The following is a 27,614-nucleotide window of genomic DNA, read 5'->3' on the forward strand; positions in this document are numbered from 1 at the left end:
GGAGACATTCATTATATATCAATTACCGTAACGAACTAGACTAGAGTCTATGTTGAGAATTGTTCTAGGTTTTAACTATTCCACTTAACAGTGTTTCTGAATATAAATTATCGAGTACCCTGACGCCCATGTGATACTGATTTCGCGAACACCCTTGAAATTTGAACAGGATATTTCCGGTTTGACTAGATGACCTCATCCCAAACTACTTAACATCAATTTTAACTTTGACAAACTGATATTGAACTGACATTGAAGAAAAAAAAACGACAGATATAACTTTAGTGTCAAATATGTTTTTTTTTTCTCTTTTAATGTTCGTTTAAGAACATTACATGAGTGCAATGGAATTAAATAATTAACGAAATGGATTATTTAAGAGTAAAAAAAAAAATTGGGGGAGATTTTGACGTTGAACTAAGTAATGTCAAGGACACTTCACTGTTGCCACCTAAAGCAAACAAGAATTGAGCAGTAATTGTAATCATATTCAAGAAGTCTCAGTTGATCTTCGAAAAATCCTTTTTATTACCGCTAGTTAGTTGCCAATTTAAAAAAAAATAAATTTATAAGTGAATTTCTATTTTAATAACAGTACAATGCAAACGGGAAAACTTATATACATTTTTATTTTGCAGCGATAATAAGTGCATAAGTATAATTTACCTATTTAGATACATTGCTTATTAAGGCTTCCTAAAGTTCATACATTTTACATATATAAAAAAAAACAACAAAAAAAACTTCTATCTTATATATAAATCTCCAATGATGAACAATTGAAATGATGCCGCAAGTCTGGATACACATTTATATGTCGGGTAAGTTAGAGTTTTTTAATGGACGTATTAGAATAGGGAGGCCATTTGTTTTATATGTTGGAACAGCCCACACTATGTAAAATGATGTCTAAGTGGTGATGTGTATAGGTACCGGTACAAACTTGATATTAGACTAGCATTACCTACAGGCTAGGCCCCTTGATTTGTTCCCAGGCTATATATTGTTTATTTTGCCATGGACCCCTCCCATTTTTCTTACTTATGGTAATGTGATGATATCTAGTGAAACACTCTCAAATTCATTCCCTTGAACAGCTAATTCTAGTATCTAGTACGTTGAATTGAACCAGCCCGTAAATTGGAGTATCACTTCTGTTTCCCCCCCCCTCCCAACACACTCCACAACTCTCCTCCTGAACAAATAGGGTCTAGTCTTATTTACACTATCTGATTATTCTTTGGATTTACTGATCTTATTTGAGATATTTCACAGGCTCTATGATACTTTGAGGCCAATTAAATCCTACATATTCTCACATAATTCTCCGGCTGTATCTTTATTTTTTTTGCACTTTCAATAAAACTGCCCACATTTCAACCCCACCCCTTTTCTCGTCCACTAGTGTACATCGCCCTCCTAAACACACTCGCTTCCGACCTGTTAACTCTAGATCACTTTTCTCTGCCCTACCTTCTTTCACCCCGCCCCCTTCCCTCTCCTCAAAACACTTGATTTTTATTTCTATTAAATCTAATTGCACGGCCCTTTATAATGTTACCCCCTCCCAAACACTGTTTACCAATGCTTCAAACACCATCAGTGTTCTAATCAAGTGTTCATTCAATTTCACGAAAAACTTTAATATATATATTTAGCTTAATGTTTAAAGCATGATCATAGACATACATAAATATAGACTGGAAAAAGGAAATAACTTCATGTAAAACTTGAAAACATGTATATCTATTGTTGTCGGATTTCCGAATTCTGAAAAGTTGCATGATCTTCAGTCTTAGAGATTAAGCAAAACTACACTGCACATAAATGCTGTATAATAAAGTACACAAAATTGCAAGTAACAAATTTTCGTTTTATAAAACTCTTGCAAGTCACAAATTTTAGTTTCCTAAAACTCTTTTATCGGCCAGTCTATAATTATTTATGTCTATGAGCATGATGCTCTCTCTACCAACTGAGATAACCGAGTATTGATTAATTAGAGGAAAATTTGCACAAAAACTAAAGTAACTTAAAACTGAAGTATAAAAAAAACAAAACGAATAAAATAACATAGTTAGATCTAGATTCTCCGGTAAGAATGTGTTGGAGTTTTAGTTTCAGATCTCTAATACATGCTCATCTACAGATAGTCTTTTATTATAAATTACAGAAGTTCATTTTAACAGAAGGTAGTTGTAACACAATAGTACTTCGGATACCAAAGACTACTTGTCTACATCGAAATGTTTAGAATTAAAATTAGGTCTAAAGTTGGAGCGAATAGGAAGTGATAATTTTGTAGTATGTCTTCTTTCAAAAAAAAAAAAAAAAAAAAAGGTTCAAATTTCGAATAAAGACTCGTAATCGGTAAATTTAACCGCTGTGGTTTCGATCGTAAAAGGTGCTTATTTTTTATGGGCACAAGAAAAGTAATTTTATTTTTTCGTCACAGCAAAGGGAAGAATGGATGATATATCAGTCAGTGAATCAATCAGAACCTATTGCGCTAATAGATATATATATATATTGATGTCTCTGTTAATGTGAATAGAAACAACTTATGATTACAACTTTTGTGCTAAAATATGTTTCTGTTGATGTGAATAGGAGAACCCTGATGTCTTCTGGTTTTATGTTTAGAGCATATAAAAAAAACAACACTTTTTGAAGATAATAACTTTCAGTCTTAGGGCCGTGGTTGCTGAATGTTAAACCACTTGGCCTCGGAAGCCTCGAATTTGAATCTCATTGAAGACTGAAATTTAGAATTTCGGAGTTTCGAGACTTGCTATGGCTATGGTATAAGTACAATAGATAAACTCTCAAAGTGTTTCTTACATTTGGACATTTACATTATTTAATCCAATCTTTTTTTTAGTCAGAATTTTCTGAACAAGAAAATGGATTATACGATCTTCATGATCAGTCTACTATCTGCTGTTACTTCTACAGGGGCCATTGATTTACGTAAGAAATAACTTCTTTGATATTAATTATAAGCCTTGTTTTGGTGAATTAATTTCTTGTTAAATATTCTAATAGCTTGGCACCAGCAGCTATGTTTTTTGTCCGTACTAGCCAAAGCGGAACTGGGAACAGAGTTTCCTTCCGGAAACAAAGTATATTAGTAAAAAAAAAAAGAAGTAAATTTCCCATTCAGACATCGTGGTCTATACGGATTAACGTGGTTGTCATGTGGCCAGCACAACGACCAACCGCCTTTACTTTTCCCCAACTAATGTCGGGTCAGCTGGGTGGACTCAGAGTTGCCCAAAGATCCCGAAAGTAAAAATCCTAATCTTCACCAGGATTCGAACCCTAGACCTCCGGTTCGGAAGCCAAGCACTTTACCGTTCAGCCACCGCGCCTCCCTAAGTATATGAACTGAGAGAAAAATGTGTACAATGAATGTGGACTGTCATATTAGTTTTTGTTTTTAATGGATCAAATAAAGGCGGTTGATCGTTGTGCTGGCCACATGACACCCCTCACTAACCATGGGCCAGGCACTTTACTTTATTAAACCTTCTTATTATTTCAAATTCATCTATCTATATCCTTAGTCTGTTGGACTGTTGGGGGTACCACACAAGGATCTGTCATCCATCTTTTTCGATTCTTCTCTGTCCTTTGCTTGGATAGAATTTCATTGACTGAAAGGCCTGTACATTCTTTGATGGTGTGTTCCATCGCTTTCTCTTTCTTCCTCTTCTTCTTCTTCCTGGTACTGTTCCCCGAAGGAAGGTCTTTCCGAGCCCAGAGGACCTTGTAATGAGACCGTATAGTTAGAGTTTACGGGGCGTTTTTTTGACAGTGGTTAGCAGGTCATTGCTGTATTAATCCTGTTTCTTATCTCTTCAATCGTGATGCTGGCTTTGTAAGTGACTCCTAGGATCTTTCTGTAGCACCTTAGTTCCATTGCTAGGATCTTTCTGTAGCATCTCAGTTCCATTGCTAGGATCCCCTTCTCGAGATCTGCAGTCAGCATCCGAGATGCCCATGCTTATAATAATGTGGTCGTGGGCAGGACTTTAAAGGACTATTATTATTATTATTATTATTAATATTATTACTATTATTATTATTATTATTATTATAGAACAGTCTCATTTAGACATTACATATAATGTTTACTTCAGCATCAAAGGGTACATGCTTTATCCTCCCTTAGATGTTCGAACTATTTTATTCCACAGACTCTTTCACGTGTTCGTCGGCTAAGGAAGGGGGCCAAGGTTACGTCACCCTGAAATGGTATGACGTCACGACAGTGAAAGTAAAAAAAGATGGCCGAGACGTCCTCATCTGTATGTCCAATCAAAAGCACTGTGAATTATTTCAACCTTTTGGACCAAATGTACGTTTATCACAATCGAAAGACAAAGACAAAGATGGATTAATAACATTAGTTATCCAGATCCACAGAGCAACTAGAAAAGGGGCTAACCCAACGTCTGGAGTTTGGACCCTGGCACAAGTTGGAAGTCATAATAAACAGTTAGACGCCAACTGTATTGTGTATGGTGAGTAAATATTTAACTACAGATCTAGTGTAGATTTACTATTTGTCATCTCACAAGTGCCTGATTTTTGATAGTCTAACACTGTGGTGTCACTAGGATGGGTGTCACCCGGTGCGGTAGGCTCAGGGCTCCGGTATACCAAAAAAAAAAATAAAGTAAATTAAAATATATAGGTATGTTTGGGTATACAGCTAATCCCTATTTTTCATCTAAGATGTCTGTTTATTTCCTGAGTTCAATCCTTTTCCACTTGGGTGTCACCCCCCTGGTGGTTGTCACAAGGTGCGGACCTCACCCCTCGCACCTGCCTGGTGACGCCACTGTCTATCAATATGCAGCTGTTTATGCCCTGGTCCTAACAGAGGGCCTCCAATTAAAAAAACTAAAATGTGTTTCATATTTGTATGCATTTTAAATAGTAAAAAAATGGAAGTTAAATGGACTTATAACGAATAGTTCCTTCTTCACACGTCTGATAAGCTTTTAGATATACATATTTATATTAAAAGCATTTATATTAACTTGAGAGTGGAGAGGGCACTGATCGGTAGTAAAATCCTGCCTAGGGTCTTAATTTACCAATATCAGGCACTCTATGATCAATAACTAAAAGTGCCATTTAACATTGTTAGAAGCTGTACGAAGATGACAAGATGTTATTGTAAATAGCTTCCCTTTGAGGCGTAGGCCTGGTGACTTGTGAGAAGATTGTATAATTCTTATGTAATCCTTAATGCTCATGTGTTGTTATTTAAGATAAGGTTATCTAGTAAATACATATACACACTCTTTCCTTTTTTTCTCTCTTTCTCTCTTTCTCTCTCTCTCTCCCTTTCTCTCTCTCTCTTTATCTTTTTTCTCTCTTTCTTCTCACTTTCTTACATTCTCTTTCTCTCTCTTTCTATCTTTTCTCCTTTTTTCTCTCTTTCTTTCTCTCTTTTCTCCTTTTTTCTCTCTTTCTTTCTCTCTTTTTGTCTCATTGTCTCTCTCTTTCTCTCTCTTTTACTCTCTCTTTCTCTATCTCTTGAAGCCTAGCACATGACAGGCAAACTACATCCCACGGGCAGTTCATGGCCAGTCAGAGCGTTTTATGCGGCCCGCGGTATAAAGAGCAAAAGGTGTCAGAGCCTAGTGTCCCGTTCACTTCACGATTCAAGCTCCAGTCCGGTACAACGTGCCCAATATGAAGTCGGACCTGATCAGCTGAGTCCAGCAGAGGTCAAGAACGAGATGAAGCTGTCAGCAGAGTTTGCTACAGCAGTATGGAGTTAACACAACAGCAAGGTTAAGCACGTGAAGAAGCATTTGCACAGTCCATGCTTTGTGCTGCCAATCGAACAGCGTTGGCTATGATTTATTAGAAATTAAAGAGTTATTTTCTTTTTGGAGCCCTGACTTTTCAAGTTCTTTGAGTTGGCAGTGTCAGTGTTTGTAGAGAGCCTGGAGAGTGTCATTACAATATTTTTTCTCGGTCACAAGGGCAACGTTGAAATTGTTGAATTCTAAATAAGAAAAAAACAATCAAACTCCCCCCCCCCACACACACAGGGATACCGAAAGTTTGACTTTTAACTCTTTCTCTCCTAATTGACGATGCCAACGTTGATTTGACATCATTAAACCAAATTGATTTTTGGATTGATAAACTTTAATTTGTGTTGTGTAAAAAGAGCATACATTTCACTATAATTGAATACAAATATATCATTTTCTGATAAACAAACAAAAAAGTTATTGAAGTTTAATCATAATAGGATAGTGAGAATACAAATGAGAAAAGTGAATAATTCTTTTAAAATAAGGAAAATAATTCCGGAGAGAAAGAGTTAAATTTGTTTAACCCTGGAACTAACAATTAGGCAGATGTCTTCTTACCTCGGCCTAGAATTAAACTGATATTCTCACTGTTGCCATTTCATAACATTTAAATTGATATTTCTGCGATAAAGTTCATATAAAATATTTTTGTTTTAAATATTTTTTTATACATACCCGTTTTAAAACATTTATATACAGCTTTCCCCAAGATAACGTTAAAATTTGACTACAATTACACAATGTTGTACCGTTTTACCGTAAATGTTATGGTTTCTTCTCTAGCTTATAGCAATGGAAAAAAGACTGGACTTGTTGAGTTGCATAAATAGATTTGATCATTACAAAGCTTCGTTAATTGATGATAAGCTTGGTCTTTGTATACATTTATATAAACTTTACATTCTGTTATTTTGTTGAGGACGAAGAGACTGAAAAAGCTTATAAAGAGAAAGAAAGAAATACTTGTATATTCTTTCTCTAAAAAACAAAATGAAGAATAAAACTCTTTCCACATCTGCAGTGCTTTAAGTTTCATTATCACTGCCTACTATGTCAATCTGAACATTGAAGAATAAACTTTATAAAATTCTACATGCTGCTAGTAAGGTTATAGGTACAAGGCAAACCGCACTCAGACACCTATCAAGACTAAAATAGCTAAGAAAGCTATCTACATTTTAAATTTAAAAATACTGTTTCATGAATTTAACATTTTACCATCTTAAATTAATTATAAGACAACGATCTACTGTGATAAATAACCGTATGATAAGATTATTGGTGATACTTTCAGCTGTAGCCGTAGCTTCAAAGTAAAGATATTTGCATGACACATGTACATAAAAACAGATCATCATAGGAACATAAACGTTTAGGTAAAAAATTCTTGAGCTTTCAGATACAACATGTGAACATTCAGACAAAATAAGTGAAAATTCAGATAAATCATATGAACATTCAGATAAATCAAATGAAGATTCAAATAAATCAAATTAACATTTAGATAGATAAAATGATTATTCAAATCAATCAAATGAGTATTCAGATGAATCAAATGAGTATTCAGATTAATCAAATGAACATTAGGATAAAACATGAACATTCAGATAAAAAAATAAATATCCATATTAATCATTTGAAGTTTCAGAAAAAAAAATAGCATAAAACATATAAACATTCAGACAAATTAAATGAACATTCATATAAAACAAATAAACATTCAGACAAATTAAATGAACATTCATATAAAACAAATAAACATTCAGACAAATTAAATGAACATTCATATAAAACAAATAAACATTCAGACAAATTAAATGAACATTCATATAAAACAAATAAACATTAAGATAAGTCAAAAGAACATTCAGATAAATATTTAAACATTCAGATAAATATTTGAACATTTAGATAAATATTTGAACATTTAGATAAATATTTGAACATTTAGATAAATATTTGAACATTTAGATAAATATTTGAACATTCAGATAAATATTTGAACATTTAGATAAATATTTGAACATTTAGATAAATATTTGAACATTTTAGATAAATATTTGAACATTTTAGATAAATATTTGAACATTTAGATAAATATTTGAACATTTAGATAAAACACTTAAATATGCCTATAAAATAGATGAACAATTGGGTCAACAAGTGTACACTTAGACTGAAGTACATACAAGATGCGCTTCATAAAGAGAAAATGAGCAAAACATCAAAAATACGTATGTAATGGGAAGATAAACATATTCACAGCAATATCTACACAGTTTCCAAAAATTAGTAAAGATATTAACAGATCTTCTTGGTCATTGTCCTAATAATGAGTCTTAGACCGAGACCGTTCATTATAGATCTGTAACTGATCTGTAACGTCACAACCTGTGGGAAGTTTATAGGCCTACCAATAGATTATTGCCACGTCACATGTCTGTACGACGTGGCAAGGAGCTATTGGTCTAGACAGCCCACAGGTTGTGACGTTGCATGTCAGTGTTTAGGCCTTCTGTAACGCATGGCCTCGCTTAGACTCTTGGAACTCTTTTATGTCAATGGAAACTTCCATCCGTCTTCTTGTCTGAACATATATCTATGTTGGAGAGATTCAAACAGAGGTAGAATCTAAGTTTTTTGATCCCAAGACGCTGGGGTTAAAATCGAGGCCAAAGGCTAAGCACCCCTGGAAAACTCACCCATATTTCTTAGCTGCACCACTGTGCAGGTGTCCTCCATAAAAAAATGGCTCTTTGAGAACTGGAGCTCTGTTTTGATTCCCTATTGTCTTAATCGTCTCCTGTAATGACCGTTTGCCTTCGAGAGCTACGTGAGACTGAGAAGCTTTGCCCGTGGAGCACAGATCTAACTAACTGGTTAACACGTTTGTTTCAAATACACAATTTTATTCTGTTAAAGAATAATATGCATATAGCTATAACCACATTAAAGTTTAAAATATAAGAGTAGATCTCATTTTGGTTTGCAAATTTGTAATGGCTGATTAATTTGGTTTATCCATAATAAAATTTCAAAAAAAAAAACTTAGCACAATGTAAGAAATTAAAATAAGACAACAGCGTCCACTAAAACCCAACGCAGAATTTGAAACTTCTGTAATAACTAAACATTGACTTTCAAAATAATCCCAGGTTCAAGGACTCGTGAGTGATGGGTGAGGACTTTCACGTGACTACAATAGAAAACAATGGACAACCAAATGAACAGGAACAATGTTGGAATTACGTGGGCTGGTGGCTGACCAGTGGCCCCTACTATTCAGTGGTCATAAGTGTGAATACTTTGTACTTTCTTATGGCTGCCTGGTTGTGTGGTATGCGCTCTGGACTATTACTTCGGTAGTTTTGATGGTCAAGGATTGGAACCCTGCCCGCTGCCATCGTCCGTCGTCCTGCGGAAGGTTTTGGCAAGAATATAAATCTGAAGTAGCATCCTTAACATGTAAAATAAACACACACAAAAATAGAATTAACAAAAAGTTTCAGACCTTGCCATCTATAGGGCACATATTTTAAAGGTCATCTGTTTCTGTGGCCCACGTTTAACGAGGGGGGTCCTGTGGCCATCACAATGACCAACCGCCTTTACTCTCCCCAACTAATGTCAGGAACCCATTAGAGTTGGGTGGACTCAGAGGCGCCCAAAGATCCCGGAATTTAAAAAAAAAACGGTTTTCACCAGAATTCGAACCCGCGACCCCGGTTTGAAAGTAAATCGCTCTATCGCTCAGCCACAGCGCCTCCAATAAAATGAAAAAACAAAAACTCGTTCCGGCAAATGGGCTATGCCCCTGTGTTGTGACAATTAGTACACAATACATGAAGTACAGCGCATCAATGACAACCTAAATGACAACCTCAATCACAACCTAACTCAAACTTTAACTGTGGCGCTCGCCTTGGCGTACGAAATTTCGTTCACGCCTTTAAGCAAACCGGGGGCCAGTGGCATCTCTATAAGCTACTAGGGTGGGGTCATTCGGATTTTAAGAATGTATTTTAAAAAATGAATAAGTAAAATATAAAAAAACAACTTTAAACCAAACATGTTTTTTTTTTTAATGGGAAGAAATTCACATTCACATCCATATATCTCAATACTATACTATTTATTTTCCTTTTCGGAATAAAAAAAAATAATATTAAAAAATCCACTATTTAGTCAACTAAGTGTTGTTTTTTTAATTGATTTGTATTTTGTTAGAAACAATAAATAATTTTTGCAAAGTTTATACTTGATCCGAGAATGGGAAGTGATAGATAAAATGTTTACCAGACGGACAGAGTGTGTGGATAAAAGCCTTCTAAATATTTTAACTTTAAAATTTAAATATGTTCAAAGAAATACAACTTTTGTTATGGCCCAATGAAAATAAAATGACTGGTTCACACCCCTACCTTTTTGTCAGAAGTTCATGACCCCCTTGAGTGGACATAGGGGTCGCGTCCCGCACTTTGAGAAACGCTGACTGTTTGACTTTATTGAACAGCGCTTGGACGCCTTGCATTTTTAGTGAAATATATAAGTGTCGTCACTTTGTATTGTAATCTGAAATAGATAATATATACAAATTAAAAAATAAGCAGTATGTATGTATGTATATATATAAATATATATATATATATATTAGGTGTGGTCTTAGCTGTGCGCGGGGCCAAGGCGAGTGTCTTGCGCGGGACCCTGAGCCGTAAGGGTAGACTATATATGCGTACCACATCATGCTAACGGGCTAATCAGTGTCGAACGCTGTATCAATAACAATTCAGTATGTCCGGCTCTAGCACTGTGGGCCTTATTTTTGTTACAAAACATAGAACATTACGTAAGTACTGTTATCCTACTATTGGCCGCTGAAGTGCATTATATACTGTAATTGTTCTGCATAAAAGATTTTTTTTTCAAGTTAAAAAAAATACTCCCATGGCCGCACTATGTCTATGCACAGTAGCTTATAAAACAAATAGGCGGAAGAAGCCAAACTAAAGAGTTTATTGTGTATGTAAACATCAACGTCCAATCTGATTTTATTAGGAAAATGTGTAGTGATCAGGTTTGTGACTATAAAATCTCCGATCGCGGGGCCCCCCTCAGATTCGAGGCATGGGGCGATTGCCCCACTTGCCACCCCTTAAGGCCGCCAATGATATATATATATATAGTTTTACTTAGTGACGAGTGACGTGACATCTTTAAAAAACAAGAACGCTCTAAGTTACGCTATCAACAAGACGCTTCGTGTAGAACATTAGGAATAACCCCTAGTAGATATACGGTTTTACTAAAAGACATTCGATGGATCCCTTCTTAAGTATTAAAAGTGTTTATTATTTAACACTCCAATTATCGATTATTGACCTTTCGTCGGTGTTTATGTCCTGCATTGAGTTCGGTGTTACCTCATTTGGATTTGTTTCTATTTCAAGTACTCAACACCGCGGAAGAGAACAACAAAATATATATATATATATTAAGACTAAGACTAAGACTGCATTACTGTTCTGCACCGAAATTTGTTGTGATTACAAGGACTCATTTCTCATATAAAGACAACACAACAGAAACATATACATAAATACAACAGACACAAACATAAAGAGTTCATTCAGCGACTACATACAGGTATCTTGGTCCTTTTCATGTCCCCTGATCAATGAGTGGCGGTGGTAGAGTCGTAATAAAAACTTCGGGATCTTTGGGCGCCTCTGAGTTGATGAAAATAAAGGCGGTTGGTCATTGTACTGGCCACTTGACACCCTCGTTCACCCTGAGCCACAGAAAAAGATTTATTGCCGTCGTCATGCGTGAACGAAACTAATTACCGTGCCTTCATACAAAATAGGACAATGTTTCGCGCAGTTAGTCTTTTCTGAAGAGCCTCGCTGGCTGAGTGGTAAAGCAGTTGGCTTCGGAATCGAGGTCCCGGATTCGAATCCTAGTGAAGACTTGGATTTTTAACTTTGGGATCCTTGGTCGCGTCTAAGTCCACCCAGGTCTGATATTAGTTGGGGTAAGTAAAGGCGGTTGGTCGTTGTGCTGGCCATATGACACCCTCGTTAACCGTACGCGACAGAAACATATGACCTTTCCATCATCTGCCCTGGTCTGAAAGGTGAACTTAACGTTTGCTACTTTGTCTAATCTGAATGACTACTTTGCTTATCTTTGGGACTATAATATGTGTTTTCTAGAGATTGCTGACACCGTCGATTGCCAATATCAATTTCTTAATGACAAGATGAATGTCAACTGCAACACAAGCGGGACTATCCCAGAAGCTTTATGTCATTTTAAGCTAGATACCATGGTACGTTGGTATAAACCTTTTTAAATCACTATCAACCTAATTCTCTCTTATCTTTTATTTTACCCTAAAATTTACAGTGTCCATGCTAAAAGGTTATCCACAGTTATCTTCTCTTTGATTTCAAATTTGATTCTAAATCGCTTAAAAAGTGCACGCATTAATTATTAGAGATTTTGATAACATGGCGGAAACAACTTTAACTATTGTATTTGGTGTATACGGTGTACAAAATAAAGGAAGTTTTCATAAGCAATGTCTTTGTTTAAGCTATCTTATAATTTTTTCGCACTAAAAGGTTAGCACTACGGACAAGTGGCGTAGCTATGGTTGGGGGAAGGGTGGGTCCAAATTTGAAAATCTCACCGGGTCCCCACTAGATAGGGTCCCCAAATGTGTGTCCAAAATTGTTTTTTGCATTAAATATTACGCCACTATCTCATGTCGTGATTTTGTATATTAAAATGCAGGGGCCTCTAAGGAGGTCAAGGCCCTCGGGACCCACAAATTCATAGCTACGCCACTGCTACATAATCAAATGTTTTAAGCTCATGTGTTTGTAGCACAACATATATCAATATGATAGAAGTACATTACCGCTTCGATCTGTAACAGTGGCAAAACTTATATTTTTCAAATAAGTACAACAAGCTAGGTAAACACAATTATATACATTTTAAATTTAGCCTAATGCATTCTATGACAAAATGACGCTAAAAATTGTAGCCCTTTTTAAGTTTAGTCTGTAAAAAGGGGGATTCAATTACGAGTCCTTGAAATAATTTAGTTTACAGATAAAAATCTCCAATTTTGTTTTAACATGTTTAGTTTGACAATGCTTTCGTATTCTCCACGCCGGACTCTCCTAGAGCCTTGCTTTTTATGGCTTCGCCTAACTTTTATGAAAGCTATAATTGCATGATTTGTTCCATATCAGTGAAGTTCCATGGTTTAAGTAGAAAAGAAATAAAAAAATTATAAGACTTAAGATTCAATCATACAATATATGAACATTTATGAAAGTTAGTTCTTAGTGTGAACGAATAACGAAACAGATGACCAACAAGGAAGTTTTAAACGTAAACACAAACATTAGACTCAACAGCGAGTTCCACATTGGGACAAATAACTATACTTTCTTACACTTTTATTTGCTGTCACTACAGAATACTGAACGTTTGAAGGTCAAGGTTCACCATGAAATAACGTCACGTTATTGTTCTGCTGTCATTGACCTGCCTACAGCTCGTACCAGAGAACTGATACTAGAAGTTGGCGTCTATCCAAACTTAACGGGCACAGCTGGCGACAGACTATTCGGGAGAAACGCATCTTACGTATTTAATTTAGGTGACTTCCACTCATTTATGAAAGTTACATTAACTCACTTTGTCTGTCTGTCTGTCTGTCTGTATGGGTGGATTATTTTAACACTTCTCCCTATTCTCATTCTCGGATCAAGTTGAAATTTTATGGCAATCCGAAAATCAATTTAAAAAAACAACAATTAGTTAATCAACTTTCTTAATTGTATAGAAAAAAAGAATATAAACCAAGCAATATTGAGTGATAGGGCAGCAATTGGGCGGTGTTTTCCGTTCACTCAATTCAGTGTTTTTTTTAAAGTATTTTTTTTTTAAACAAAACAAAAACAAACATTACCAACACCTTTGAAATATATTAACTCACCATTATTTTCAGAATTAACTGGTGGCTGAGGGGTAAACACTTGACTTCCCAATCGAGGTGTGTTCAGGCGAAGACTACGTTATTTTTTTTTTTTTTGAATTACTTTAGGATTTTTCGCAGACCGTTAACTGTAATGGATACATGACTAACCTGTGTGTGTGTGGGGGGGGGGGAGGAAAGGCGGCTTCTCGTTGTTCTGTTTATATGACACTCTCTTTAATCGTAGGCCAAATAAATAAATGATCTTTACATAATCCGCTCTACGATCGTGAAAGGGATTCGGAAATAGAATTATAATCAATAATAGTAGTGGTCAATATACTTTTCAGGAAGTTATCCCAAAACTTTTTCAGATGGATAGTTGTATACATTTCCAATATAAGCTGTTTCAACGACATAAATTCCAGAGTCCAAACGGAACCAAGCCTCTGCGACTTTATTACGATGCACTGTCGGTAGACAGTAGCGCCCAGTGCTGGATATGCCCCGCTGGCCTTAGTTTGTGCATCACCGTGTTAAGAAATAATGAAAATGATTCAAATTATTCAGCCTTACACAACGGCTTGATTTGTTCCCTGGCTATGTATTGTTTATTTTGACAGCTAACGACCCCCCTTCCTTTTATGATCCCACTTACATACTTTTTAACCCGTGAATTCTAGTATCTGCTACGTTGGAACGTCACTCTCTCCACTCTCCTCCCTTCTTTCTCTCTATCTCTCTCCTTCTCTTTGTATAGAGCCCTTCCTCCATTTTTTCAACTTCCTTGACTTGGATTGGAACAACCCATTTTGTTACTCCAGTTAAGCTATCTGACCATCAGTGGTTTATGGTGGCCACCTATGCTCCCACCCCGACACGCAAAAGCATACTTTTTGCTTGTGAATTGTAGTTATATAAGAAGTTTATTGATTCGTGCATATTTTTAAACGCAAATCCAGGAAAGTCTATATTTTATTCATACTATGTTATCTATATTTTATGTATACTATGTTATCTAACTCATTTAGAGAAGACGTCAATATCATGTAGCCCCACCGTTGAAGGCGGCACTAGTCATATAGACATAAATTTGGACAGCAAAATCCCGGTTGACATCTACAAAGAGGACACCCTTGTATTTCGTTGTCACAAGTCTGATCAATGCGAGCCAAATAATTCCATTTCTTTACTTCCAACTAACAATATAACTCGTGGGAAAACAAATATCCATATTACTATATTTAACGCATCAAGACTTGGACGCTTACCCATTTCTGGAACTTGGAAGCTAAAATATTTTGGAAGAATGAAAGGCGATCAGACCAGCTGCTTAATCTTCGGTAGGTAGCAATGCATTTTAAAGATCTATATTGCGATATATTTATTGCCAGATGTAAGACTGTGGCGGCCCTAGGTATTGGCTTTTGGGGAAAGTCCCTAGCCACATTTGAAGACCTGCAAATTTATTTTAATTAATGTTAGAGTATTATTCCTGTCCATTGAATCTCAATTTCTTTGTACAAAGCTTATACCAACTCTGTCTGACAAAATCTTTGTACACGTTATTTCTCCCACACCAATTTTCTGATCAAGTTGAAACTTTGAACAATTATCCATTGGCATAGACAAGACACGAATCAATAAAAAAAAATACCGATTAGTCAATTACTAATCGTTATAGAAGACCTGAGCACTGACCAGCAACGTCACAACCTGTGGCCAGTTTAAACCAAAGGCACGTCATGGGTCGTGTGTTCAGGCTTTCTACAACGATTGGTCCCGGCTAAACGTACTCTTGCACTTGTGACGTCATTGGGGTGGGAAATATTAATTATGACGTCATGTAATCATGTGCTCTGCTCTGGAATTAAACAATCAGTGACTTTTTTAAAGAGTAAAAAATATGAAGACTGGGCAAGTAGAACATTTTAAAGAGATTCCGATTAATAAAAGGCTTCACATAACATAAATAATAATAATAATAATGCAGTGTAATAATGCAGTGGGTACCGAGTCACATAGGTGTGACTGGCAACACTATTGTAGACTCCTTGGTCCAACTGGGAGGGCAAATTCCACCCACTGAACAGGCTGTAAGTTTTCATCATGCTCTGGCTATAGTTCAAAAAACAGAAATGGAAAAGTGGTTTCAGTGCTGGAACAAGTCCCAAAAAGCCCGTGGAGTCTGGGAGCGCATGAGGCGCCCTGACCGCATTTCCTCGTGGTGGAGGATGTCCAGGCCTGAGCAAGCTATTATAGCACAGTGCAGGACAGGCCACTGTCCTGTTGGCTCATATTTCTCATGGCTATGGCCAAATTTCGATTCACTGTGCCCGCGCTGCGGGGAAGAAGTGGAAAGCGTGCCTCATATTCTGTTTGACTGCCCCAAACTTGCTGATCTCCGTCTCGACAGGTCTGGGCAAAATTCTAGACCTGTATGATGACATTTATGCACTACGCAAGACAGCAGGGTTTCTGTCCCGGGCTTTTGCAAAGGGAGTTTGATGACGATGCTGACGTCGTAGGTCAGTGTTGATGCTAGCTCTAACGATTGGTCTCGCCTCCACACAAACTTAATGATCTTACTTTTCTTTGCTTCTTTTCGATTAATGTTAAAATTACGTAATTTTTTTAAACATTAGAAACTATAAGCAGTAACATAAATTTCTTGTACATATTTGCAAAGTTTGAAACTTTTGTTATAATAAAACAAACTCGAACAAAAACATTACATTTATCGAGACAGAGAAATTCTCTGGACATACAATATGAGAGCAGTAATATTTTAATTTACGGAAGATACTGTAACAGGTTGTTATCTAATTAAGGCATTTTTTTAATGCGCTTAATTCCTTACTACTAACTATCTATCGTTCAGATCTAGAATATGACAACATGCTCAGCGATTGGCCTGCATTGCGGTAGACATATTAAGACCATTAAAAGCAATAAGCTATTTGCAACCCCTAGCTGAAACCCTACCACCCCCTAAGACCAAGTCTGCTTTATTGATCCTTATGGAAATGTGAGAATTTAAGCCCCCAAAGCCCTCACTCAAAAGGAGCTTGATGATGATGATTAATTGAAGCGATTAATATAGATCTAGTCCCAAATGTCAATCAGGTCAATTGTATAATTTGTGTTTGATCGACAAATAGACAAGAAAGCATATGAGCCAACTATTCTTTACAACTTTAGATTGCTTGGTATTTTTAAACCTGACACCTGAGCTCAAAAATGTTATTGTACTTTCGTATGGAGCATGGCAATAAATGCGATATTAATAGGGTCTGAATTTACAGAATGAATATCCTTATATATAATTCTCTACGTCGCCCAACCATGCGGGACATGACGCACGCACGCCGACTCTAGCCCTCACTGAAAAAGTCATGGAAAGATAAATCTTTTATTTCTGCAAGTCGGACTAGAGTTACCACCTTCGCGGCGACAGAGAGCGCGGCTCAGAAAAAAACAAATGGGGTCTGGAGAACAAGTAATCCTCTCTGTATATATTATTATCTACTTCGCCCAACCATGCGAAACACCACTCACGCACGCAACTATCTGACCCTTCTCTCATCCCCCCCCCCCCGCTCGCACGTATGCAGCGACGCGGGTCAGCTTGTATCAAATGATTCAAAAACAAAATATTTCGATTAATCGTAATGACTTTGTTTAAACTAACTTTTTGTTTTAGAAAAACCCAGATCTGTTCAGTGTTACCAAGAAAATAAGAATTACGGTGTCAATCTAATTTGTCACCTATCCTATGTTTATCCGCTGTTCAAATGTCAATTTACGACGCTCAACAAACACGTAAGTAGACAAACATTTAGGAATAAAAAGTCGCTTTGTTGTTGTTCACTTTTTGATCTGCTGTCAATCCAGAAAGAAATAGATCCTTGTTAACTCTTTCTCTCATAACTGACGATACCAGCATTGATTCCACAAGAATGTGGTAAATAATTACGGAGAGAAAGAGTTAAATAGATTGACTTTTGAGAAACTAGTTTAATTTTTAGTAAATTTTGTAAGAATTTAAAAATAACAAATAAGAAAAACATTTAAAAAATATAAGCAGCTTCCTTGCACAGTGGTTACGTGTTAGCTTGGAAGGGGGGTGGTGCTGAGGAGGTCTTATAAGACCTCGAGTTCGAATTCAGGTTAGTCTAAAAGCCTATCTATAACCAATTTAATTACATTTAAAATATTGCTTGTTAGAATGATTTTCACTGATATAAGGTCAGCTAAATAGGAGAGACCATATGTTATGCGTGGTCGGCCTTACTTTCACTTTATTCAGTTGCTATAGATACAACAAACTTTAGACTCTTGTAAGAACGCTGGAGGTATAGCTCTTAGACCTATTGTGACTAAAGATGTGACTAACACTTGTATACATTCTCCATGTATTTTTCAGAACTTGAAAACACACTTTGGGGACATAACTTACAGTCACGTGTTGACCTCAAGTGACCCTATTTACCACAACATGTCGTGTAGCGTAAACATATCCTGGGTCGATCTGACCTCTGACCGTGTGCAGGTCAGCGTGTCGATGTACGCTAACGTCTCGGGATTAAACTCTGACACAGAGGAGGGATCGGTGAAACTACACATGTATATAGGTAAGAGCTGATAAACCCTGCCCACACTACAGACAGTCCCTCAAAAGTGAATATATAGGTACTTTCTAAGCATGTAGGACACCTTCTCCATTTCCTGCTTTGCCTAGACATTGGCCAGATCTACATCAGGCAAGATGGAAGATTGATTATATAGAAATTTTAATAAGCTAAGAGAGAAATACAAATCAAAGCAAATACTTAAAAAGACACATAATATGGCACAAATGCTCCTTCTTACCTAGTGCCATTAGAGCATTGAATGGGTTAAATGAATCAGCCAGGAAAACTTAGCAGAGTTAACCTCACTGATTAACATGTATGACTAGATTGACACATGAAACGCATAGGACGTAATTATCTTCCCTTTGAAGAGATGTCCGTAATAAGAAAAATATTTAGTTATACAATACTTTGACGCCATGTATTCCTTAAAGAACTGGATTTCGTACTTTTCCAGTAACAGAGATTCAATACGAAGAACAACAGGAAATATAAAAAAATATAAAAAAAACAACAACAGTGGTCTTGATTAGAATCTACATCAGACGAGAAAGGCTGGTATACCAAAGGAAACATGAATTTACATTAATGTACAGGTCAATCCAAAAGTTAAAACTAAAAGTCAAATCTACAAGTTAAACTTAGAAGTCTTGTTGTTTTTCCAGCAAGGTTAGGATGTCCGTGAAGTAGATCATGGTAGATGAATTTTAAATTCTTCTGTGCTTTACCAATGGCACATAGACTGCGTGAAATAAGCCCTTAACATGGCACATAATCGTCGTTATGAAATTATATATATTTCTTAGAATATACTTGTTTTATTTGTATCATCTAAGGCAGCGGTTCTCAACCTTTTAAGCTCGGCGACCCCTTTTTAAAATCCCCCACTCGGCCGCGACCCCCCCCCTTTTCCCCACACACACAGCAAAAGAAGAATAGACAAAAACAATCCATATTTTTGATGGTCTTAGACCCCAAGGGGGTCGCTACCCACCGGCTGAGAACCCCTGATCTAAGGCATCTTTCATATGATCCCCACCTTTGTTCATACAGATTGTTAAAGTAAATAGTTCAGATAGATTGTTCAAGTAAATTGTTCATATAGACTGTCCCTGTAAATTGTTCATATAGGCTGTCCCTGTAAATTGTTCATATAGGCTGTCCCTGTAAATTGTTCATATAGATTGTTCAAGTAAATTGTTCATTTAGCTTGTTCAAGTGAATTATTCATATAGATTATTCAAGTAAATTATGTTTGTCTTGGCAGATGTCCCAAGTCTGCATCTGAAAGACTGTCCAGCAAGAGTGGAGAGAGGCGCGACTGTACACTGTATCTGCAGCAGCAACCTTAAAGACGACATTGTCTCTTGGTTTGAAGAAAGAAACCAGCAACTCCTCGCTGAGACTCTATTGAACTACACTGCTGTCTATTCTATGGGTAACACAGTCCTCGTACAAAACTAGTCTATGTTTATAGAAACGTACAGAGACTGTTGGGTCTCTGTTTGGAGCATTTGTTTCTAGCTCGTATCGTCACTTACTTGTAGGGCTTGTGGCCCACCTGCCGAATTCATCAACCACTTATATAAGCCATTCATCAACCTGTAATTGACGTCATTCATCAACATCATATATACGCCATTCATCAACCACTTATATACGCCATTCATCAACCTATAATTGACGTCATTCATCAACATCATATATACGCCATTCATCAACCTCTTATATACACGTCATTCATCAACCTGTAATTGACGTCATTCATCAACATCATATATACGCCATTCACCAACCTCTTATACACATCATTCATCAAACCTATTATATACGTCATTCATTCACCTCTTATTTACGCATTTCATCATACCTATCATATACGTCAATCATCAAACCTATTAGGGTTGAACATAATTCACAGTAGTAGTGCTGGCATAATGGCTGAGCGATAAAGCTTTGGTATCTGAACAGATGTGCTCAATATTGTCATTGATCACATGGTGTGAAAAATGTACCATTAAGATTACATTTTTTTAGTAAAAAAATGGACGTGGGTTTTTGTGAATATAAGTGTGTTTATTATTATAATACCCAGACAGACCGACGGATTCAGTTCATAGCTTTGTAGCGTCAAGAAGTGTCAAAGAATGGTTAACATGTGTCTTGCGTGAATATAAGTGAATATAATTATGTGTTCATGTTTTAATTTAATAATTTGTGAAAAAGTTGTTGTTTTTTAAATCTGTTTTTCACTTACAGCATTTCGTTGTCAGCTGTCCGCGTCAAAACGTTCTTCTGGAATCCATCAAATATTCAACCCAATCATAGCATGTAGGTGTGACATTGTTATCATTGTACAATTCTATTGTCGCCTAAATTTATAGTGTTTTGTGTAGATGTCTCATGTTGTAAAATCATCTTTATCTAATCAGCAATCAACCATTATCTGTTTATACAGTTGACTCTTTATAATCCGACAGTTACGGGACGGGAGCGGGCGGGGTCGGATAAACGAAAACGTCGGATAATCAACGGTTAGCTAAACCTGAGAGAATTGAACTGCAAATGCCAACAAAATTCTATGTAATTAAATACTCTCTTTAAGCTGAGTCTAGATAGAATGTATGGATCTATGTGTTGTAACATACAGAAAACATATGAGTCTAGCATACACATATTTTACTTAATTAAAATATAAGCTTACCTACGTTCTAAAAATAGACGTGCTACGTGCTACATTAATTACATGAATTTGTTTCTGTGCCACGTCGGATTACTGATAGTGTCGAATTATCAAGTGACCTCTTTATAGGGAGCTGTGTACATGAAAGCGCTCTCGGGGGAGTGGGGTCAACCGAGACCAATCGTTACAGAAGACCTGAACACTGACCTGCAACGTCACAACCTGTGGGTAGTTTTGACCAATAGCTCGTTGCCACGTCACAGGTCTGTACGACGGTCTAAACTGCCCACAGGTTGTGACGTTGCAGGTCAGTTCGGGTCAACACAAGCGTCCCAAGGACAGCCTTAAGAGCTCCCTCATGAATGTGGTTTTGACATTCACGCCTGGGAAACACTAGCTCTCGATCGCTCCTCGTGGCGTGATGCTGTGAGTGTCGGAGTCTCAAGATAAGAGGCAAGTAGAGTGGCCAGCATGAGAGAGCGTAGAACCAACAAAAAGCTGAGGGAAGAAGCGCGGCATATCTGCAGTAGACCAAACTTAAACATACCATGCATGTATGTGGCGGCTATTGAAAGGATTTGAAAGGATTTGACTTTAGTTATCTTGCAGTTCATAGAAAATGAAAAATGTGTTCATCTTCGACAACGAAGGAGGAGCTATATGGAGTGTCAGACTATCAAGGGTCATCTGTATATGTCTATGATAAATAAAAAAAAAAGGGCAAAAAAAATTTTTTTAAATCTTTTTGACTACATTAAATTTTTTTTTGGTTAGTTTTTATTTTTATCTACCAATGTCTCTCAATCACAGTTCGCCATTCTATTTTTTTTTTCACAAGATCCACCAACAGTTAGAAAGGTCTCCGAGGCAAACCCAAATGAAACTAATTCCGGCACTGGGTGGATTATAGAGTGTGACATTGAAGGGATTGAAGGTCAGAACGTGGAACTAGTCCGACGAGATGCAGCCATTACCTGGGCAAGCGACGACTTCTCCAAGCAATGGAGACTCAACAATGAACATTGCCAGGAATCAAAGTACTTTGAGTGCGTAATGTCAGCAACGGATCACAATAGAAACGCCTCTCTGGCAGTACAGTACACATGTCAGTAGCCATTTGAATTTACATTATCTGCATTGGTGATACACAGTTATTTCTTCTTCAATTCGTTTTCAATTAATTTTTATATCGCTTATTAAATAAAATTTAGTTACATAGATAAAGAAAAGTAAGCGATATGGAGAAACGTATAAGGGAAGATAGAAGTAAGAAAATGTAATGAAGAGTGGAAAAGATTTGTAAAAAGAAGAACACAATTCCAAGGACGCTATATTGAATGATCACTGTTACCAAATAAAAAGGTTACTGAAAATTACTTCATGGTCCAAATAAAAGCGAGACAGTTTAGAAATTTGATTTTACTTACTTTAAAAAAAGGATACAAACATTATAATATAATATTCAAAAAAGCATAGCTTACCAGCTGAATCTCAGATTGAAGAGATATATTTTTTAAAATGAATCTTATGTTGTTTTTTTTTATTTTAAATGAAACACTTCATACTACAGGTAACTCTCATCAAGACTCAAGAATGCGGCTGATATGTGAGTATAAAATATGCGTTTTTTTAACATATGTTTAGGAGCCAAACAATCTTTAAAAAAAACAAAAACATAATTAAAGTTTTAAAACATCTGTATCATAGAGATCCATATTGTTAATTTATATCTTAAAGCAGAGCCATAATGAAGCGAAGTCCATAATGTAAACACTTTTAATATAAAAAAAAAAACACACAATTTAAGCACAAATGTAGAAACAAGCCCACATTTTAACATGTAGCTAAAAGTACAACCCATGAATTAAAAGCATGTTCAGACTAAAACCCCTTATTTAACTCTTTCCCTCCGTAATTATTTTTCACGTTCCCGTTCCGTTGGAATTATAGATTTTGCTCATTTGTGTTTCTCTACCCTGTGTCACTGTTAGGATTAAACTTCAATAACATTCTTTTGTATGTCATCTGGAAATATTATATTAGGTATATAATTATTGAAGAATGCATGTTCTTTTTATATAACAGATATTAAAGTTTATAAAACTAAAAATTAATTGAATTTAAAGGGGTCAAATCAACGTTGGTATCGTCAGTTAGGAAGAGGGAGTTGCACATATAGCTAAAAGTTCCAACCATTAGGTAAACAAAGGTTAAGACAAAAAGCCCACACTTATACATATAGCTAAAAGTATAAGCCTATAATTAAAAATAGTTTCAGACGAAAAGCCCATAATTTAAAAATTAAAACTGGCAATGACAACTATAATGTTACCCTAGTCACAGTGAAATAAGCCATTACATTGAAAGAATTTAATTTTCAGGTAGATATTTCCAATTAAAGTTTCAACGAAAAGCAACAAAATGTAGTATAAAACAAGTAAAATAAAATAAAAAGTTTCTTTTTTTTTTCTTAAATAAAAAAAAGTTATTTCCTTCTATATAAAGCTATGGACTTTTTGTAAGTGACATCATTTGTCTCTTAATAACTAAAGAATAATAGAGAAATGAAAACTTGAAGCCTTTGTTATCCCGCCCCCTATTCCTCTTGAAGAAAAATTCATTTTCTAAATATCCGCCCAGTTTCCATTCTTTTTCCGAGTTATCTCTTCCACCCATGTTGATTGTGAATAAGAAAATGGTAAAAGGCTAAATACGTATTTCTTATGTTCTAGTTGTATACGTTGGTATTGGAGCAATGGTGGCGATATCTTTTGCTGTAATAGCTGTGGCAGTCTATTGCAAGACCAAACGAAGTAAGTGCATTGCAAGCTTGAGCACACACACACTGGTTGCTATTGGAGATTGTCACATTAAACTAGACAATGTCAAGGACGCTTAATTGTTGCAAACTTAATAAAAACAAAAAGTTGGACTGTAAGTTAAGCAATATCTCAATGTGTGGCAGTTGAACTTATTATCAGATCTCTTTTAGTGCAGAAGTTTTTATTACTAAGCTTATAACAACTCACTCAGTTTGTCTGTCTGTCTGTTCGTCTGAACAAATTATTTCCCACACACCCTATCTCGGGTCAAGTTGAAATTTTGCACAATTATTTATTGTAACTGACAACAACAACAAAATTATTTAATTTACGATTGGTAATTAATTATTTTGTTTGACCTTAGATGTATATATCAGCTAGAACGGCGTAGCGGCGCCAAGAGAAATACTGCACTCATTAATCTTAGGACTCGAGAAACAATTCTTCTTATATTTCAGAGAAGGCCAGAAAAGCCAGCTACAGCTACCAGGGAGGAGTTCGCTTTGAGAACTCATTCTATACCGGCTTTGAAATTCCAACAGAAACTGGTCGCAACTCTGTTCTTTTTGAGCACCTCTGACGTCTTGAATCAAGTGCGAAACTTCCAGAATGCCTGGGCATTACATTTCGTATTGGATCATCTTTAAATGTATTATTTTAAGGCTTATTTTTCTTTTTAAGTTTAGCTTTCTTCACATTTTATGAGATGGTAGTTTGTAATATACCAGCATTTATGAAATTGTTGTAAGCCTGTTTTTAAAAGTTCTGTCTTGTAGTTGCATGTCTGACTTCGACAGATTTATCTGGAGATATCTGAATGTCTTGTATGGGTGTATTTATTGCCAGTATGATTTAATAGACCGACACTATCACAAGAACAAGCGAAGTTCAGACTGTTAAATAACTTAAACGAAGTTTAATACGTTAAGGCCACAGTTGAGTCTCTGTCATTAATACCATGTTGTCACCTCGAAGTCCCAACAGTACTAACACCAATTAATTAAAATTAACATGAAAAATCCAAAAAGCCCACTATCCGTGACGTCACTAAACGTTCCAATTCTGTCCACTACGATGCATCGCTAGGCTAAGTGCCGAAGACTTTGTCACGCTTAAAAAACGTAAACGGGACACAAGGTCAAGGCTAGTCGCAAGAATGTGACGTCACATGCTCAGATGATCATGAGTTCAGATCAAAGTGCGTGAGCTACGTGAGGTCACAAAAAAGGCGGGAATAATGAATGTGAAGGCTGAAAGACTGTACGTGAGAGGAAGGCTCTAGACTAGAGCAGCGATGGCCAACCTAATTCGACTTGCGGGCCATTTTAATTTCCGACGCTCGTGTCGCGGGCCACATGACCCAAAAGGTACAAAAACGAAATGAAATCGACCTGAAACTATGTGATTAGAAACTTACATTAATGATTAGACATTGGAAGTGTATCTTTTTTTACGCGTCGGAAAGTGACTTCATTTCTTTACTTAAAAACATAGTATCTAGTTTTACCAAACGCTCATTTTTTTTTTCTTTTTAGTAAATATTCTTATAAATCCTTCAAACTATAGGCTTAGTTTAACCATCTTTTATTCGCGGCTCAAATCAAGAATGCAGTCCAATTTGTTTCATAATGTCATATGTTGCTCTTTTTTTTTTAAACAGCTACACTTTCTTTACAAATCAAATATGTTGGCTTATTATCATGCTCCACGAAAGTGTACAAATCTGTTTAACTTTCCAGGTAGATTCTACTTTTCCATTTCATAAACGAACAAATGTAAAAGGTTAACAGTGAAGGCCCTAATGTAGGAAAAGATACATATTTTATCCTTTTTTTTATGAAGGGGGGATTTTCTACATTTTGTGCTGACGTTTCAGCGGGCTAGATAGAACCACGTCGACCCTCGGGCCGTATTTTGGGCATCACTGAATTATTTTTTCTACTATACTGGCAAACAAAAAGAGTGCTCTGCCCATGGTAACTTACTGTTGCCTATTTTAAAATTAATGAATATTTAGCTATGTAATCCCAAAATCACATTGTATGTTAGGTGGTGTCCTTTCCAAATTGATTCATTAATTGTGTAAATTCTGAAGTTTCCTATATAGAAAAGAATAAAAAGAAAAGCTCAACGCTTCAGTGAGATTAACAGATCAGGTGAAAGTGTAGGCCATTATAACATTCTACATAAGAACTTATTCAAAAAAAATATGAAGAAAAAGAAATTATTTTCTTACATTTACAATTTATATAAGCGTCTTTGGATCTGTCAGTTATTACATTTGTAATAGATCTAGGCCTAGAGGTTTTGGGGACGAAATTATTGAAGGAGATAATTGACGTCAGTTGCATTTATAATCAGAGTTAGGACTTACAAAAACGTGAGACCTAGATGTCGCTAGTTTATAGCATAGGAATGGGTTAGTCTATTTGATCATCCATAATATTATAGAATCCTGTATCTGAATTGCAGTCTCTGAATTGTATCTATATTTATTGTTTTCAGATCGACTTTAAAAGAATAAAACTCCAAGAGAATTACATTTACACTGTTTCAGTTTATTGTATCGGGGTGTTTGTCTTATATATCCACGTGTGAGATGGTTTTGAGAAGATACCATTGGGGCACCTCACAAGATCTGTTAACCGCCCTTCTCCATTCATCTCTGTCTTTTGCATTGCGCAAATCTCCTTCAATGGCAAATCCGTCCATAATTTATGCTGTCTTCCCATCGCTTTCTCTGTCTTCTTTTTCCTGGTACTGTTCCCTGAAGGAATGTGTTTGAGAGCTCTGTTAATACAAAGCTTATTTCAACTCTGTTTCCATTAGGACTAAGACAAAAAGATTTTTAAACTCCTTTATCCCACTATTGGTCAGAGTGTTACAAGATCAGCTGTCGTCATCGAGAAGTTCATAGAAGTACAATTCATAGAGCGCTGGTTGTGAATGTTGTTCGAATTTTTCATCTATATTGTTGTTGTACAGTTGTTCCTCTGAGGTTGTCAATTGTAGTCAAACGGAATTTCCATTTGATTAGATCAATAAAAATTATCTCATCTATCTTAATAATAATAATAATAATAATAATAACAATAATAGGGATAGGCCTATTCTGACCGACAAAACGGTAGATTTCAATCGACTTGGTCTGCTGTTTGTTTATAAAAAAGAAAAAAAAGACGCTACCATTATCGACATCGCCGTACCACTGTCTCATAATTTAAGAAAAAGCTGAGATAGAAAAACAAAGAAAATATGGGAATCTAGGCTTGTAAATTATCCAAAATAACAATATACCCAAATGTTATATCGACCGAGGGGATAATAACAACTGACCTCATGGATGCCGTCAATGCCCTTAACATTCCTAGAAACATCCTCGTTACCTGTCATAAGGCGGTACTGCTGTAGACCGTTTGATTGTCAAAAGAGCTTAGCCGAATGCTCTTCGAGCTCTAGACATGTAAGCCTGATTGAACAACCGTTCTGTCTGGAAGAGATCCAAGTCAATGCCTATGTAAAGCATTGCTATTTCCGATATATCTGGCACTCCGGGCGCATGAACTAGAATGCATGGCCGAAGGCCGAATATACTGGGAACCTCCGCCATTTTCCTATGCTGTACCAAGCTAACCTTGA

General features: G+C 36.1%; 1 protein-coding gene across 6 annotated transcripts; it reads left to right on the top strand.

Moving 5' to 3' along the window:
- Positions 1-274: 274 nt before the first annotated feature.
- On the top strand, positions 275-26,517 carry LOC106060594 (uncharacterized). Of its 6 annotated transcripts, none has more exons than XM_056011027.1 (14): positions 275-821; positions 2,882-2,970; positions 4,200-4,526; positions 12,056-12,171; positions 13,335-13,518; positions 14,868-15,179; positions 17,540-17,658; positions 18,263-18,470; positions 19,738-19,908; positions 20,730-20,801; positions 21,992-22,258; positions 22,724-22,759; positions 23,886-23,966; positions 24,434-26,517. In XM_056011027.1, the coding sequence occupies exons 2-14, from the start codon at positions 2,904-2,906 to the stop codon at positions 24,553-24,555; spliced, it is 2,082 nt and encodes a 693-aa protein (XP_055867002.1). In that variant the 5' UTR covers positions 275-821; positions 2,882-2,903; the 3' UTR covers positions 24,556-26,517. The 6 variants fall into 6 exon arrangements, with proteins under 6 accessions (XP_055867002.1, XP_055867007.1, XP_055867008.1 ...); XM_056011029.1 differs by lacking the exon at positions 275-821 and adding an exon at positions 1,609-2,095; XM_056011031.1 differs by lacking the exon at positions 275-821 and adding an exon at positions 1,609-1,858.
- Positions 26,518-27,614: the final 1,097 nt, after the last annotated feature.

Source organism: Biomphalaria glabrata, chromosome 14, assembly GCF_947242115.1.
Source record: "Biomphalaria glabrata chromosome 14, xgBioGlab47.1, whole genome shotgun sequence".
Taxonomy (NCBI): Eukaryota; Metazoa; Mollusca; class Gastropoda; family Planorbidae; genus Biomphalaria; species Biomphalaria glabrata.